The sequence below is a fragment of the Sander lucioperca genome, chromosome 9, assembly GCF_008315115.2.
Source record: "Sander lucioperca isolate FBNREF2018 chromosome 9, SLUC_FBN_1.2, whole genome shotgun sequence".
Taxonomy (NCBI): Eukaryota; Metazoa; Chordata; class Actinopteri; order Perciformes; family Percidae; genus Sander; species Sander lucioperca.
Window position 1 is genome coordinate 13,446,366 of NC_050181.1, and position 17,896 is coordinate 13,464,261.

The following is a 17,896-nucleotide window of genomic DNA, read 5'->3' on the forward strand; positions in this document are numbered from 1 at the left end:
TGCTTGTGTTAAATGAGGTCATTATCCAACTAACAAATGTCCAAGTGCATTGTTGTCCCACGGCCAAGTATCATTTTACACTTTCAGTCCTTCAGCTTTGAGCACCGCTGTTATGACATTTATTGATGGCTTGTGCATCTTTTTATGAATCCTTTTTATCTTTTCTGCTGTCACATCCATCATTACATCCTTGATCAGTGAGGCTGTGTGTGTGTGTGTGTGTGTGTGTGTGTGTGTGTGTGTGTGTGTGTGTGTGTGAGAGAGTGAATGCATTGTATGCACAAAAGTATTTGCGTTTGACTACATGTGCATTTTACATGTGAACATTGTATGATAGAAGCTAAGGTTCATCTTTTTAATTATGTGTGACATGTGTCACTGAATGTAGTGACCTCGTGGTGCAGAATAAAACCTCAAATTGGAAAAAATAAAAATGAAATACAGTCACAACAAAGAATTCAAAAAACATAATGCAATCACAAACTCCAACACTCAGCTGGCAGAGCAATTAATAAGAAAAGACTATGCAAAATGTTCAAAGCAAAACAAACAGAACTTTAATTAAGTTGAATCAGTCTCTCATATAATGAAGTAATGAATTAATCAGACTTAAAAATAGGCTTTGAGTTTATTTGCTCTAACTGCAGCAGCCTCTACAGTTACTAATCTGTGTCCCTGTGTTCATAATGGTTATAGACGCATTCAGCATTCAACTACCAATTAATAACATGAGCATGTAAAGTGGTGGTTCAACCTAATTGTCAAACAAAACACTGTTATCGCAGTATAAATATAAACAACAGACCTTGGTTTCCAATGTAAACCATCTGCAATAACTACAAAAGACAACTTCAATACATGTTGTTCCCACAGTAATAACCGCAAAGCCATTATTTAGTGTGTCTCAGTTTAATGTGTCTCAGTTATATTTAAAGTTATTGTATGGGGTCAATGATTACATTTTTAAGACTCCTTTTTTGCCCGTTTTAACAATGTTATAGCTCAATGTAGTAAGTATTATGTTAATAAGAAAAACATGTTATTACTTTATTAAAGGAAGGCAAAATATTTTTACAATAGTGAGAAGATTAATGTATTTAAAGGATTATAACCCTATTAGCTGAAAAGTTTGACTTAAAAAAGGGAAAATGGGAATGAACATTTCAGTCCACCAGTGAGTTGATCTGTCAGTAGGTTCTCTCATCCACTGTGTACAAGTCCGACTGAAGTGCACTCTTTATATTCAAATGCAGCGCTGGAGATTCATTTGCTGGGTTTTGCAGAGGTCAGCCTATGACAGGGGATCAGTGTATGGCAGCCTGAGGGCAGATTGATTTGACCTCCGTTTTTCTCTCCCCCTTCCACCGCCAGATGTTTATCCCATTTAGCGTGACGAACTCAGGGATGTGGGCTGTCGTGTGTGCGTTCTGTCCCTCCCTGGCTCCACAAAGCAATGGCCCTTACTGAGGCACACTGAGGTTGATAGATTATACTGAATCTGTCACATGCCAGGGGAGGGGAGAAAAAGACAGGTCGGAGGAGACGGAGGGATGCATTTTGATGGTGTCCCTGTGAAACAAACAACTAGACGGGGAATGCGTGGGATAGGCTGTCACTAGGAGCTGACATAAAGTGATGAGCTGTCAGGCTAGTTTTGTTATTCCTCACTAACAAGTCCACCTCCTAAATGTTGCTTTTTGTAGCCAGAAAACCACTTTATGAGCCTCTCTAGACGACTGGCCTATGATAACATGTTCAGGGATACAAAAAAACAATTTACCATGTGTCAAATGTTGTTGTTGTCAAGGCACCTCTCATGAAGGAGGTGGAAAAGGTTGGTGCACAAATTGAAAGGTGTATCACACGGGTGGAGGCTGAGGCCACACGGTTAATAGGAAACTTTCCTTAAATGCTGCAAGTGAATAGGTGAATGAACAAGAACCCCATTAACCTCTTCAGTGATTAGAGATCCCTAATCACAAGAACATGAATGCATCCTAATCACCGTGGCCATCAAGAAAAACAATCAGGAAATTGTTACAGGGTCCGTGCATGATGTCGGATCTTCCACAGTGTTATTTTTGGACTGGTGGCACCCTTTGAGAGATGGATTGGGTGCTTGCTGCCAGAACATTGTCTGCAACAGAAAACCCTATGGCAGCTGACAGAGCAGAGTGACTGAGGAGGGGGATGCACCAATCTGTTATCCATCATTCTGTGTTCGAGTCAGCCGCACTATACACGTGCACGTTTGAGTGTGAACACGTGCGCACACATGCGAAAGAAATACAAGTGGGAACATGGCATGAACTCAGTCAATTTGTCTCTCTCACACACGCACACAGCACACAGCACACAGCACACAGCACACACAACACACACTTGACGAAGAGTGAGCTATAATGATGCTCTTAAAAGCTGAGCAGAATCTCCTCATTGTGTTGTTGTGATTAATGGTAACTAAAGAGCTTGAATCTTGAATAGAATGAACGTGAGCTGAAGACTTATTAATCAAACTGCAATACTTAAAGCAAATAATGCCATCTCTGCAAGGAGAAGTGGAGTGTAATCCCTGTTTTCTCTCTCTCTCGCTTTCTCACACAAAAACATACTCTACATTTGTTAAATCTATTCTGTATGCGTGTATACTTTGGAATATTTTCATGTCTGCTTGCGTAGGTTTGTGTGCCTGTTTCCGTGCCCACAGATGTGTCTCCTCTTCTGTGAGTCAGTGAAGTGCAATGGAGGTTTCTAAAGTGTCTGTGTGCTGATAGCAGGGGACAGGTACCATCAGTCTTGGCATCATTGGCAGATTAATGAGAGTGCTGTATTTAGCTCTCCTGCCCTGTCTCCCTGTTGGACCTACTGTCAGAGAGTACTCTTGAAACTATTTCTTGTATGAGTTTTAAACATGAGCATAACTCTAACCTTCAAACTTTTAATAGATGTCTGATTGATTGTGACTGGCTAGTAGTCAGTAAGAGTTTTTCCACACAGCTACTGTATATCTACATGTTTAGTTCACTGAGGAAAATTGTCTTTGGAGTTATACATTGCAGTATAAACAAAGTCACTGGCCTTTGCCTGTGCTGCCTTTAAAAAAAAAAAAAAAAAAACATTTTTGAGGCAAACTTAACCAACCTTATGCATCTCCCACAATGAACCTATTTTCCATCGCCTCTTTTGAGCCGTGACCCAGAAAGTACGACTGTGGCTGGGACTCACTAGTGAGTCCTGACCCTCTATTTGGGGAACACTGGTCCAGAGCACATCTGTATTCAGCCCTGGCTCTGCACTCATATTGTCAATGGCCAGTGCCCAGACTCCTGAAGATGGATGAAGCTAAAGCCCAGCCTAATAACCAGGCCATCCCCCCAGGGTGGGTGTAGCACTGCACTCCTCTGTCACCTGGGTCCCTGCACTGTCTCCATATTGACTTAGGCATTTCATTTTCATCCATTCATATTCATCACCAGACATAGCTTTCCAGCTTCCACTGTCTCTGGCAAACATCTCTCTCTTTCCTGTATGTCTGTTTCTGCCTTTCTCATTCTGTACTATTATAATCATCCAGCTGTTTAGGAGTGTATGTCACCTGTCACCAACTATATTTATCTTCTCTACTTATGTATCACGCATCTAGAAAATTAGATAAATATTGCTGTTTCCATAAAATGCACTTGCCTTTTCATCCTAAAAAGGTCTTTCTTGTGTACGGCAGGTACTCTCTGTTCTTTATGTTGTTTTATATTTTCTACCTGACTCCACTGAAAAACAGAGCAATTGTGATTTTTGTTTTTCCAGAAACCAAACTGGAACCAGGAAACAGGAGACGGAGAGGAGAAATGTTAAGGTCATGGCACATTGGTCATGGAGACGTATATACCAGTTGGATGTTTACAGGTTAAAAGCACAATAACTTTAGGGTCAGCTCACAGAACGCAGGAAATGGATAACATTTAATCAAACACAAGTCAGAGAATACCCCGGCTGGAGAGGTTGTCTTTTTATTTTGTCTTGAATCTGGTCTTGAATGGAGGAACTGAGAAACGATAATAGAACTGGGATGCTGCACTTACAGGCTTAACCACAGAGAAAAAAATTAGGCCACAGAGAGAAAGAGAGGCTCTCTACAATGTTTTTGGGCTCAGTATTGGTATTGGACTGAGGCTCTTGAGCTGAAGTAGGCAAGTACTTGTGTAGCTTTGTGTGGATCATTATCTGAGTGCTATGTGGGTGAGCGACTGCACGCACATGTGTGTTATAGTATGTGTGCATTTATCTGTGTGCGCATTGTGAGGGAGGATGTGCTACAGCAGCAGCACTATTGTTCCTACCTCCCCTCATACTCTTTCTTCCTTCCTTCCCCCCTCAGGGTGTGGACAGCAAACAGGGACATATTGCTGTGTGCTGCTTCTGTATTTGGAGATGACCTGTAGAGTCAGAGGTGATGATGACTGGCCTGGTGAAAAATAAGGCCAGGTGGCTATCATAGGCCTGCATAGCAGCCAGCACCAGGGGCCATGCTGTGCTGTGCCATGCCACACTAAAGCGCCACTCCTCACCACACCATTAAAAATGACAAATGCTCTCATCAACTGCTTTCCCAAGTTGGCAACCGCTGCCTTATGCTCCTGAAGCACTGTGTCTGCCCCAGTTCATCGGCTGGCCTTTGCCACAGTTGGAACAACCATTTATTAAGTGTGAGTCACTTTTCATTTACAGTGTGTTTGATTTTTTGTCATTGTAAAGGTTAGGAGTTGAAGATAGATGCAGTGAAAACAGTTCAGACTTGTTGGGGGTGTGGGGGGTGGGGGGTGGGGGGTGTAAAGCTGCTCATTCTTAAGAGTGAAGTGTGGCCTCTTTAAGATCCACTAACTGTGCAATAAAATATAGGCTTTCATTTTATAAGCTACATACTATATGGAAAGCCCTATTGTTCAACCCATTCATAAGTCCATAAAAAGTAAAGCAGGTAAAAAGTATCTGGGCCAGTATGCTGTGAAGGGACAGCAGTGAAGTATTAGGCCATCCAGTGGCCCCGGGTAAAACCAGGCCTACTCAGGCTGTAGATTAACAACTCCTTCCCAATTCTTCAGCTCTAGGGACTTGGGGGGACATATCTAGCCCAAGACAGGTGCATGGTACTGGGCTACAGGGCGGCAACTGCCCCCTTTCCACTGCTGAGGCAGACCTCGGTCCTCTGTGTCCCTGCGGGGAAAAGCCCATTGTGTGTACCATCTGTTGCAGCACACGCGCACAAAAAAGGGGTGACAGGGGCAAAGGGAGGGAGCTGATGTGCAATGCCTGTTTAATAGCATTAGGAGGTGCAGTTGAATTTGCCAAAGCTATACAGGAACATTCTCATTGCAAATGAGGTTTGCACTTGTGTGAGCATAATGGGCGAGGGAGGCTGCCAGACTGCGTATTATGCCACTCTAGATATTTAAAAAAAAAAAAAGTATGGTGTCAACTTAGGTAGCAGGGTGGGCTGGTGGAGTTGGCAAACATGCTGTCAGTTTAGTGATGAAAGTAGAATAAACTACCAAGCTCAACTGGCTTTTGGGAGACTTTATTTTGCAAGACATCCCTGTGATTTTTATGAATTAAAAAAGTAATATCCTAAATCAGGATTATATTTATTCCAGCTATTGGGAAAGTGAGCATACCATGTGGAAGCCTGAGAAATTGTTCAACAGCAGTATTATTTTGAACCATTGGCTGACGGACCACTGAGCTAGTATACAGTCGTTTAGATCGTTTCCCATGGGGTTAGGCTTGGCTCTGTGTGCGCTTGGGATGCAGTGGTTGTAGTCACCCGAGTGGTGGTGCTATTTCCCTTCAGTGAAGCGGACGCCGCTCCAAATAGGTCAAGGAAAAGTTTTGTGTTTTGACAATGCGAGGTGGGCGGGGCGGCGGGCTGGTGGTTGGTTAGTGAGTTTCAGCTCCCAGTCAGTGATTGGCCCCGGCGTTCTAATGGGGCTGTGAGCAGGCAATGTCGGGTCTCCCCCACCTCCTCCTCTTCCTCCCCCTGCTCCTCGCACCCCCTCAGCCCCTACACTCCGCTCTTCCCCGGCGCTGATTGCCACACATTGTTTACTACGGCTTGAAATGTGACTCAACAACACAGGCTATCTGCTGGAGTACCGCTCTGACAACAGGGATTCTTTTGACGCGCACCGTGCGTCTTTGGTTATTTGGGAACAGGCTGTGGAGACTACCCTTCTGCCATGACAGTGGATTTGTTTGCGCTTTTATGCGTGCTGGTCATCACATCCTCTGCGATGGAAGGTAAATAAGAGATTGGGATTATACTTGTTGTAGATATGGAAATGCTCCTGTCCAAGACGCGCGGTGTTGGGGATGCTTGCAACGTTTTCCGTTGGCCAGCGCTGCGCCTCTGGGATAGGGATACAGGGATGTCATACACGTGGATCGCAGCAGATTGCCCCTTTATTTCGGAGCGGCGCTCCGCTGCTTGTCACTGATGTTGCTTGTCAATGTGAAGAACTACACTTTAAATGTGTTTAATAATCACATACGGTAGTTTGTTAGGGGCTAAATGCGCTCTTGTAAAATCTTTTTTTTTGCCTCACTCTTTAATCTTCTTAGAACTGTACAGCAAGAGCGCGGACATGACCAGTATCCTCTATAAATTGTGTTATTTTAGATTCTCATTATCCCAAGAGCGATTAGTTTCTCCCAGTGGGAAGCGAACGCTACATTGTAAGCGCCCGTCAAACCTCCAAGGGTTCCTGTCACCTTTTTCATTAAAGTGTACATATGAAACACTATTATCACAAGCCCCTGAGCATCACTGTGGCATTTTGAATCGCTGAGAATAACTCTCTTAGATTGTGGATTGCACTGATTGGAAGCCTCTCTGTAACCTGGATTTTATGCAGGTGTAAATCTCTCTTTTTTCCTTTTGGAAATCGATCTATAAAAAAAAAACAAAAACACTCAACTGCCTCTCCCCTTTTCTCGGACTGTCCCTGTATTTTTTTCTCTTCATCCATCTCCATTCTCTTCTCTCTCTTTGTCTTTCTGCATCTCCTCCTATTTCCTAATTTCTTTCTTATGCACACTCATCTGGACAAGCGCTAGTGCCACTAGTAGCCAAGATCTCCTCAGTTAAACATGTTTTTCATTTCCGCTGAGGGACCCTGGGGACCGAACACTGGGCTGTAGCCTCAGACATTGGCTGATGGATGGAAAACCCCGGCAGCATCATGTATATTGTACGGTAGCTCATCCTCTCCAACAAAACAGACACAGGAACACATCAGCTTCCCATGGCTGTCTCTATCTACTCCCCAAAATATAAATAAGTAAATTAGAAGCACAAATAAAATTAGTTTTCTCACATGCCTTTTCTCTTTAATCATTTACAACTCTGCTCCTGGACTGCTCCTTTCTCCGGCTGTGCTCTGCTCTGTAATTCGGCAGTGGCTTTCTTGTTTGTGCTCATCAGATTTCAACACAGCTATGGATACCAAACCAAGGCCCAAATTGCTACCTATGCGAGGATGGATATTTTGAGGTCAAATGTTTACGCAGTGTGAAACTACATCAGAAAAGTCAGTTCAGAGAGATGAGTGGAGGACGGGAGGTAGGAGTGATATTTCTGTGCGAGGATAGGGGTGTGGGATTTTTTCCTCTAAAAGATGGGATCAGAAAGAAACAGATGGGCAGGGAGCTGGCCCCTGAGTTACCTCGGTAACAAGAATGAAAGTGATTTCCTTGTTTTGGTCGCTAATTGAAAGGAGGTTGTCCCATGGGCAGGTTAAAATTTTCACTGATCTGAACTGCAATCTGTTGCTCATTCATTGTCTGTGTGTGTGTGTGTGTGTGTGTGTGTGTGTGTGTGTGTGTGTGAGAGAGAGAGAGAGAGAGAGAGAGAGAGAGAGAGAGTGGAGCCATTGACCACATTATCCCTGCCTCTCCTGTCACCCTTAATCTGATTAAGAGTCCAAATCAACCGATAATCACAAATGGTCAGAGGTGTGTGTGTGTGTGTGTGTGTGAGAGAGACTTTAGAATAAGAAGCAGCCATGATCATATGGACGCACACTTGCCATAAATTAAACGGACTATTTGACCAAATGCATACACTTTCAATAAACACCGCACACGTCATCGATGAACTGACGAACTGTGGGATGAATGGATAGATGCGAGGCAGCTGAGCATTATAGGAAAATGAGTTGAAGCTCGAGTATGCAGTGGTGAGTGTAGAAGTTAGAGATGCACCAATAACAACTTTCTAGGCCGATTCCGATTTTTCATTGAGTTTGAACTGCCGATTTCGATTTCATATTTTCTAACCACCTTACAGCACACACAAATATTTATTTAATAAACTGTAGCCGTGAGTGAGGTTTTCTTGTTCCAGTTGGGGGAAAGAGAGCGGCTGACCGTTCGCCTGAGATCAGTAGAGAAAACGGCTCTGCAGAGCCGAGTATAATTACGACTTTCTGACATTTCATAAACAGCTGATGGAGCGGTGGTGCGTGTGCACGTGCGATGCTGATGTTGCGTGATTTTTATCATGCGCCGCCCGAGTGCATTTGACCGGCATAAAATCGGCATATGTCAGACTGACCTGCCGGTCTCCGGTCATGGCCGGTCACCGGCCAGTCAATCGGTGCATCTCTAGTAGAAGTGTATGTTTGTCTTTCCGAATGTGGTGAAGGGCCAAAAGTTTGAGTGTAAAATTGATTATAGAACTTAGAATTTATTGGATTTAAAGATTTTTTTTGGGGGGGGGGGCTTTTCTTTATTAAATAGTATAGACAGATAGAAAGGGGGAAGAGAGAGGGAATGACACGCGACAAAGGGCTGCAGGTCGGATTTGAACCCGGGCTGCTGCAAAGGACTGAGCCTACATGGGGTGCACACTCTACCGGGTGAGCTAGATGTCGCCCCGAAGTTGTCGGATTCAAACTTGAGGCAGAGCTACCAAGCACACGCACAATCCCACACACATGAAGTCATGATATCTGTAAACAGAAATGCATTCACCGACAAGTTGTTGAAGGGGCAGTCAGACCTACATGTAAAGCAAAGGGCTAACGGAGAGAAGAGGGAAGACAGGGATTTGCATGCCATTAGAAAAAGATGCATGTGCAGTGCTCTGTTTCACCCTCATTTGTCTTCTCTCTCCATTTCTCCCATCATCTTCTCTCTGCCTTCTTTATTCTACACCTCCCTTTCCCCCCATGTCGCTATCCCACTCTGTCTTCCATAATTCTCTCCGCTAATCTCCCCATTCCTCTCTTGTCTCCCTTATCTCGTCTTCTGCTCTTTCTCTCTCTCCGTGGTGTGCCGATGGTTCTTGCCAACAGCAGCAGTAATTCTACCCTACTTACAGAGCCATTGCTTATTTCTGTTTGCCCTTAAACCAATTAGACTTAGATAAGCCCGCTCATTTAACGGCCTGGAACTGGCTGGTGGAGGTAAGAGGAGCAGAGGCAAGGGGGATGAAACAGCGGCTGAAAGATAGACAGGGACCAAGGGAAACAAAAAAGATGAGAGAGACAGATGAAGGGAGGTCAGCGAAACAGTATGCGTGTTTTGCAAATGAGTTGCTGGCAATTGAAGTTAGTTATCTGACATAGATGAGTGTACCATGCTACACTGGGGTAAAACAACAGCATCATTAAGTATAAGTATGATAAGAGTACATTAGTAATGTGCTGTAACCAGTCCTTAAGGATGCTGTGTTAAGTACCTGAACTGTACTATACTATGGTAATGCCTCATCCTCAGGGGCCAAGTATATTGTTGCTTCCTGAATAAACAATATAATAGCTTAAGCATCAGATAATAGTTATGGAGGTCAGAACCACACACTGTTGATATACATTCATTAGGACCATTAGAGTGAGAGTGGCATATTGATTAGGAAGGTTGGAGGACAGAATGTTGAAGGGCAGGTTCCAGCCTTCGTCTCAGCATGCCGCTGCCCTGCTGAAGTGTCCTAGAGCAAGACACTGACTCGGCTCCAGGGGCACTGTCTCATAGCTGACCCACTCTGTTCCCACTGTGGAGAGGTCAGAATCAGCCTCCCAGGATTCATAAAGTATCACATTATTGCTATTCTGTTGGTGAGTTGTTGTTTTTTTTTCTAATCAGAGCAGCTGGAAGCTAGAAAGTGAAAACTAACTTTCCAAAGCTAACACAGTTCACCGTTGTGCTGTCTGTTAGAGTGCGGATCAGGCCGCATTTTTCTGTCCGAGCCCGGCCCAGTGTCCGGCAGAGCAATAACCGAACCCGGCCCGAGCCCGACAGGCATTAAGATATTTATGTCCGAGTCCGACACAGTTAAAATCAAATTTTTTTTCTCATACTAATGACGCATGTACGTTTGTTTGTGTGGAAAGCCCGCTTTTATTAAGCAACTGTAGGAAGGCATTTGGAAATGTCAACAGATGAGCACAGTAGCGTACACGGGGCAACAAGCGCACGTTAACACAGGCACGCACAAGAGGCCCAATCATATAGCCAATTTATATTTTATAATATGTGTTTATAATATTTTTAATTTATTTTAATCACAAAAACGAACCTTTGCATCAAGTGAAACAGGCCCATTGGCTACCTACATAATAAGCTGTTTTAAATTTAAACTTATCGCGCTGACGTGACCGAGCCCGACCCGAACCCGAACATCATTTCTAAATATCTGTCCGAACCTGGCCAGGCCCGTCGGGCTCTGGTCGGGTATCCATCCTCTACTATGTGTATATTGTGGTTTGGCAAGGCTCTAGAGGGGTTTTTATGAGACAGCTGTCAGATCAAGTAGGGTGCATGGTAGATGACAGTTTTCTGCTTCATTCAGATATTAACATGAACCCTTCATGCACCTGATTGGACAAATGGACCACGTGCTGGGCTGTTATTGGTCATTGCTTTGCATTTATAAACTAGAAAAGCATGCTGGCTGTTTGGAAATGTCACATTTCATCTAAAATATCCACTGAAATCAGTCTAAAATTAGCACTGACCAAATCTTGTTTCATTTGAAGCACATTGCTGGTTCTCAGATTAGTCCAACTGAGCTCGTAGTGATATAGACTGGCTTTGTGAGGCCAGTGTAGTAGCCTATTGAGTTAAGAATTCTCTACTACTTGATGTGAGTTGTGTGTGCGTTTTAGCTCGCCAGCTGTGCAGAGGAGACAGCCTGTGACAAGACTCCTGTTGAGTCTCTAATGGATGTGAATGCAAGATTGCTCCTTTCCCCTGTACTATTTCCGATGGTTAGAAAAGAGAAGAATGAAAATATAAGCGCAACACAGGTCCACGGGTTGAGGTGGTAGGACTGAAAAGACATGAAGGACTGTGTGTGTGTGTGTGTGTGTGTGTGTGTGTGTGTGAGTACTTACATGATTGTACAAGTGTATTTTGGCCACGGGCACACTACTACTGACCTGGGACCACCTGAAGTAGAATTCAATTTTCCACTTGTTTTGTACGGGTGCGGTGTGTGTATTGTACCTTTGGGTGCCTGTGTCGTCAGTACAGTGCTAAAGCCATTATGGCTGGCAGGGGCAGCAGACGTGGCCTCATCCCATAATGGAGGCTTTATTTTGTCCACACTGAAAAGACTACTCTGCGTTAAGGTGCGCTTACACAGCCTAGTCAGCTATGACGACCCCGAGTGAAAATCCCTGCCTGCAGCGCATATACCTGCAGTGCTGTAAATGTGTTGTACTGCCTTATGTGGATGTATTGTGCTTGCATTCAGGCACTGTGGCAAGAAGATGTGTTGTGTGTAGCTTCTTTTCCAATATGGTTTCTCACATATTGCAGTATACTCTATAGTGCGTATTTTCTCTTGGATAATATGATCGCTGGCTCCTCAATCTCTCTCTCTCTCACACACACACACACACACACACACACACACACACACACACACACACACACACACACACACACACACACACACACACACACACACACACACACACACACACACACACACACACACACACACACACACACACACACACACACAGAGCCCCCCTCACAGCTCACCTTACCCCAGAGACATCTGAGCCTCGGGAAGGCCAGATGGTGGATGCAGGTTGGGGGTTAGTATGCATGTGCACATGTTTGTGTACATCTCAGTGTGAGAACGAGTGGTATCAAGGGAGAAAGGGAGAGGAGTAGAGCAGCATGCACTATAGTGTATGTGCGTTTGTTTGTGTGCCTTGTTCCATTCCAGACTCGTGTCTTGTTTTCTTTCTCTCGCCGAGCGGATATTTCATGTTCTTTACTATGTTGTCCTCCTGTGTCTTCCTGTGTCCCGAGATTTGCCGAGGAGATGCTATCAGCAGTGTTAGGTTCCTCCCGTCTTGCTTCGTGCTTGGCCCTTATCAGAGCAGGTGGCCGACTGTGGGACGAGGGCTACGGCCTTATCTGTCCAATCTCGAGGATAAGCAGACCCACTGCATCAGCAACATACGAAACACATTAGAGCACAGGAGTGAAAGCGGTGACGCTTGTGACACAGTTCAACCTCAAACTGTGTGAGTCATCTGTTTCCTGGTAAAGCCAGTTCTCTCAAATGCCAAACACACAACATGGACACATATACACACACACACACACACACACACACACACACACACACACACACACACCCACGAGCATACTCACCAAGACTTAATGTGCACAAGAGCACAAACTTAGAGATAACTAGGGATGGGGACCGTTATTGATACCATTTTCGAGACTGCTTAAACGATCCGAGTCTTTATTGATACCATTATTGATACTTTTCTATTATTTGGTGGCAAGTCAAGACGACACATTCTTAATCTTAACAGAACTAGGGGGGAATTAAAACAATTATGTATTGTGTAACAATAACTTTTAACAATAACTTCTTTCACCAGTAACCTAAATTGCTGTTAAACGACAAAAACAGATGAGAAAAGGGTATTTTACAATAACTTTGAATGCATCACAAGGTTTACCAGTTTCAAGTAAACGGAACTTCTGTGTAGGTTATCCAACAACAGCAGTTAACAGTGCTAGTTGGTGTCTTTTAGCTCATAGCTTTAGCAGCAGACTGTTCTACGCCCCGCTGTTGGAATCCTCTACAGTGAAATACAGTCACACTACACTGTTTAGCTGTCAGCATTTTAACCGCGTTTAATCCAGCTGCTAGCTAACGGTAGGCTAACGTTCCCTGCTGCCAAGTGTAACGTTAGTGTTAACCAACGTGACATGCAGCGATGCTTCAGTTGCCTCTAACGTATCTTTCAGAGCATCAGAGCACATTTAAGAGGCACCGAAATCCGTGTTGCTATTTCGTCCGGTAGATACTGGTCTTTACCTAATGGTCTTCACACTAGCTATGTTTCCATCCACACGTTTTTATCCGAATTAAGTGATATTGAATGAAAAATGCCCTATGGAAACAGTAAAATTCGATTGAATTTCATGAATATCGACTCAAAGGAAATATGTTCGGTCTCATCGGATTTTATCTTGATCGATATACGGATTATGTGATAAACGCTGATTGAAACGTTATTTGCCGAATAAATAATGAATTGCGATTAAGTTTTAGGTCATGTTATGGTTGCAACCCGCCACAAAACGAAGAAGAAGAAGTTTTAGTTAATTTCCGCCCAGTATTTCCGCTCTGTTTGCACACATGGCGGGTGTCAACAAAGACATATGGTAGTGGACGAACAAGGAGACGCACTACCGGGAGTGCCGACACAAATGTCCCTTATGATGCAACGATCGTCTACCACAGCCTGTAGTACGATTGATGGCCAGCCCTTTCTATTGACAAAATCCCTGTAGCCTTCAGCAGGGGGTCTAATCGGGACGTGAGTCTTGTCTATTGCGCCATACACCTGTGGCACGAGGTGCGCTCTGGAGTTACGCAGCGAGATATCATGCCCCTTATTCACTCCAGGTAGGTATATGTACCTTCGCATCATCCTCGTTCGTATGGCATTGCACACGGCGTAAACACACCGGTGCACGGTGGTTTTGCTGACTCCAAACGTTTCGCCTACCACTCTGTACTCTGCGCATGTAGCCAGTTTGTAGAGCGCAATGGCGATACGCTTCTCGGTTGGAACCGGAGGGCGATAGCTTGCGACATCTGGGGAAACGGATGGGCCAAAAAAATTACACAACAGGTCAAATGTTGTCTTGGTCATCCGAAAATGCTTCAATCAAAGGGTTTCTGTGAAGTGTCTCTGAACCACGATCTCCCAGAACTGTTTGGAGCACTGTCATTCCCACACCACAGGCCGCCTCCGTTGTCGTCGGGCATTTACGTGCATCTGCATCTGCATCATCATAGCAATGTGTTGATAGCGTTGTTGTTTTCTTATTATAGCTTGATATGTCGCTATCAGCTGGCATATAAGCACTATTACAACTTGTGCAATATTGATCATTTGTTGGTAGATGGCGCGATCCATTTTGTCTATGTTTGCTTGAATGTTGTGCGATTCAGTGCGAAAATGAATGGAAACACCTTAAAATGTCTAAAATCAATTCGATATACCAATTTGATCGCAAAACAGCATGTGACGTCATTACGCACAGGTTTGTATTCGCTTTAAGGCCGTTGGATGGAAACACACTTTCATCAGCTTTATTCGCATGAGTTTTTTTTACCGAACTTTAGATAATTCGATTGACAATTGGATAGAAACTTAGCTACTGTGCCCGTAAATCATTTTTCCGGTTGGCGCACGTATCTATTTTTAGACATAATGTTATATGATCCACTAGTCTCGATAGCAGTATCGATAAGCTCTGAACTTATTGATTGGTTTTGAGAAATTTGGAACCGGGTCCTAATAGAACAGGGTCTCGAGACCCATCCCTAGAGATAACCCTCTAAACCACAGTGGAAAATGGCAGTACAAGTAATTAATTGGGAGCAGTGACCCAGCTTTCCCACCACTCAAGGATGGTGGTGTGAAAAATGGGCTTTTTTCTATTCCTTTTCTGTCTCTCAGGCTTTTGTTTCCCTCCATTATCACCTGTCCTAGAGATTGGGTGACAGTTGTTCAGTCAGCAGGAAAAGGGGAGTCTCTTCGATATTTGTGGGGTTGGGAGGTGTAAACAGAAAGCATTGATTATCGAGTCTTATTTCCCAATGTTCACGCAGCTTGGCTACTGGGGCCTCTATGCTTACAGCCCATATCCACCGTTTCTCTTCAACCCCTTGGCCCCTTTAGCCCCTGTCCACCCCAACCCTCCCTAAATCAGCTCCAGCCAGTTTAGATCCACAAAGGCCTGTTGTTAAATCAACTTCCTGGCCATTTCTTCTTGCCTTCTAGAGTGTTCTTTTTTTTACAATGAATTTTAATTAAATCTGAGAGTAGTTGCAAGCTACAGCCCCTTCTCTCCCACCTCCTGTCATGAACCTTCCAGCCTGGGAATAATTGGTTCTTTCTACCGGCTTGTCTCTCTCTTTTCTCCCCTCCTCCCTCCCTCACCTGCCTCTTTTTTTTTTTGTTGAACAGATGCATTTATGAAGCATTATAGGGTTTACTACAAGGAGGAAAAAAAGTGAAATATGAGTATGTCCTTCTGTAGACGTAATAGACGCAGCATTGGCAGGAACAGGAAGAGGGTTAAGAGACTGTTGGGGTTGTAGGCTTGTAGGAACAAAGAGCTTCATTTATGATTGTTCTAATGAGATCTGTTTTTGAGTCGAAAATGATTTCATTTGACTTTTAAGCCCTACGGCTCAGGCTTAAGGGCTGCAGGCAGGAAGGGTGTGGGGCAGAGGCTGACCAAGAAGTGGGAGGAGGCAGGTAGAGCGGTGCAGCCGTTTTGTGATTGTGACTTTCAATGTGTGGCAAACATTTTAAAGTCTACAATCAAACTGATAAGAATATCAGTTTAGCTCACTGTGCACACCACACATCACAAACTCTGCATATCACTGTGTTTATCCAATAAATCCCTTGGTTCTCAAGTATAAATGTCCAATATAGGAAGTTGCTGCTGTACAGGGGAAATAAACAACAACTTGGTGGTACTTTTTGCATTTTAAGTGAATCAGCAGCCCACAGGAGGCTGCGTCTCCAGCGCTCAGAGGAATTAAAGGCAGAACGTTAATAGGGCTGAAATTACGGATGGTGGTGGAAGCTGCTCCACTTGTGATTAAATAAAAGCCGGCTCCTCCACAGGCTGTTTCTCATAGGGACTGACACACACACACACACACACACACACACAGCCATACACACACAGAGCTTTGATGTGCAGAAAGGAAATGAGTAAAGACAGAGAGCTAAGGGCTTGGGCCTGGGGCCTGTCCCATTATTAATGAGTAAGTGCCAGTGCCTTTCCCAGGTTCAGGACATGTGTGGACATATTTCACCATTCCCCTGCCCTTCTCCTCACCATAAATGTAATCTCTTATTAAGCATTGACTTCTTGGCAAGCGAGGGGCAGATAGAGAGAAATTGTGCATATATATTTGTGTCTCACTGCGCGTGTCTGCGTTAGCATGAGAAATGAAAACTGTGTGGTGGAGAGAAAGAAGTGCCGGCGCAGTGCAAAATGGAATGCCAGCTTCTGAGAGGGACACTGATGGGCCAATAAGTAGCAGTGGTGGGAGGGCAGTTTTCACCCTGCATAACACTGAATCCCTCTGCCAGGCACATTGCTGCCTGTCCTGTGCTGTCCACTTCTGTAGCTCGATAAGAAGAGAGCTTTTTGGAGGTAATTAACTATTGATTCGAAGCATAGAGGGTAATGGGAGATGAGTGGACAGCATCTCGATCTACCAGCTGTTGCCTGGCTGGCTTGAGTATAACTAGGAATCTGACGGAGTGTAAGAGGCATTTCCCTAAAAGAGCCAAGGTCATAGGTGGGGTAGGGCATCGTTTTGATTTTAACAAATCCGATTATTCCTTTCGATTTGGGTTCTTATCGATTCTCGATTCCGATTCTTTGAGGGGTGGAGTTGAAATGGATCATATGCTTATTTAACAGATAAAAGGAAAAACAAGTTCCTAGAAGTACGGTGGCCGCTACGGAAAACAAAACATGTGCGTGTTAAATTTGGAACCGATGATTGGATTCAAAACGAGGAATTCCAATAAAAAAACGATTCATTTTTGAAACGGTTCCAAGTTGGAAGCGGTTCTCGATGCCCAATCCTAGTCATAGGCGGTTTGTTTGGATTTCAATTTCTGTTCCGTGTATTTTGGCAAAGAGAGTATATCAGGGGACAAAGCAGATAAGAATTGAGCCTGGGAATGTCTGTTTGAAATTGTGGGTATCAGATTCTGTTATCTAATATTCAATATTACTGAATATATTCTCCCAAGTTTGCATATTTATTATATTCATGACAAACTGATCCCAGCCCATGTTGGCCTGTTGACCTCAGCCTCCCCTTCATGAATAGTTATGGGAGTAAGGGCCAAGGGGACTCATTTCAACGTAACGCAACCTGAGGTCACACTACAACCAAACGTCCTTAGGTGATAAATCTTGTCCAGTATTATTGAGCATGTACTTTTAGCAGATGCATAAATAATGGGAGAAGAAATGACCCACAGAGACGGTGAAGTATTCCTTCCCTGGTGTTGTCGTCCCTCTACAGCTGTATGCGCTACTCTTTCTGTTAGAGGCGAGCTAGAGGACAAGGATAAGGGCTCATTTGTGCAATAGAAGAGAGGCGAAGAGGGACCAAGAGACAGAGGGGGAGAGAAGGATAGGCCTGTATCTGCCTAAGATCCTATTTGTGCTAATGAGGTGGCTGGTGGTTCTGGCTGCTAACCCTTAAGCGCATCCAGCCCTTTAGAGTGTGTATGTCTGCGTGTATCTTTGAGAGTCCATGCATGTCTGTTGGGAGTGTGATTTGCCTTTTCTTTAAATTGCTATA

General features: G+C 44.1%; 1 protein-coding gene across 3 annotated transcripts in view; it reads left to right on the forward strand.

The window, feature by feature from the left end:
* The first annotated feature begins 6,005 nt into the window (after positions 1-6,005).
* The window catches only part of LOC116037268 (ephrin type-B receptor 1-B), a 173,564-nt gene continuing 161,673 nt past the window's right edge, over positions 6,006-17,896 (forward strand). For 2 of the 3 annotated variants that reach the window (XR_004101823.2, XM_031281087.2), the window contains exon 1: positions 6,006-6,291. Coding sequence is in view for 2 of the 3 variants with exons in the window: in XM_031281087.2 (XP_031136947.1) it covers positions 6,231-6,291 (61 nt within the window). In the remaining variant the exon portion in view is untranslated. The remainder of the gene's footprint in view (positions 6,292-17,896) is intronic. The other variant, XM_031281088.2, reaches the window with a different exon arrangement.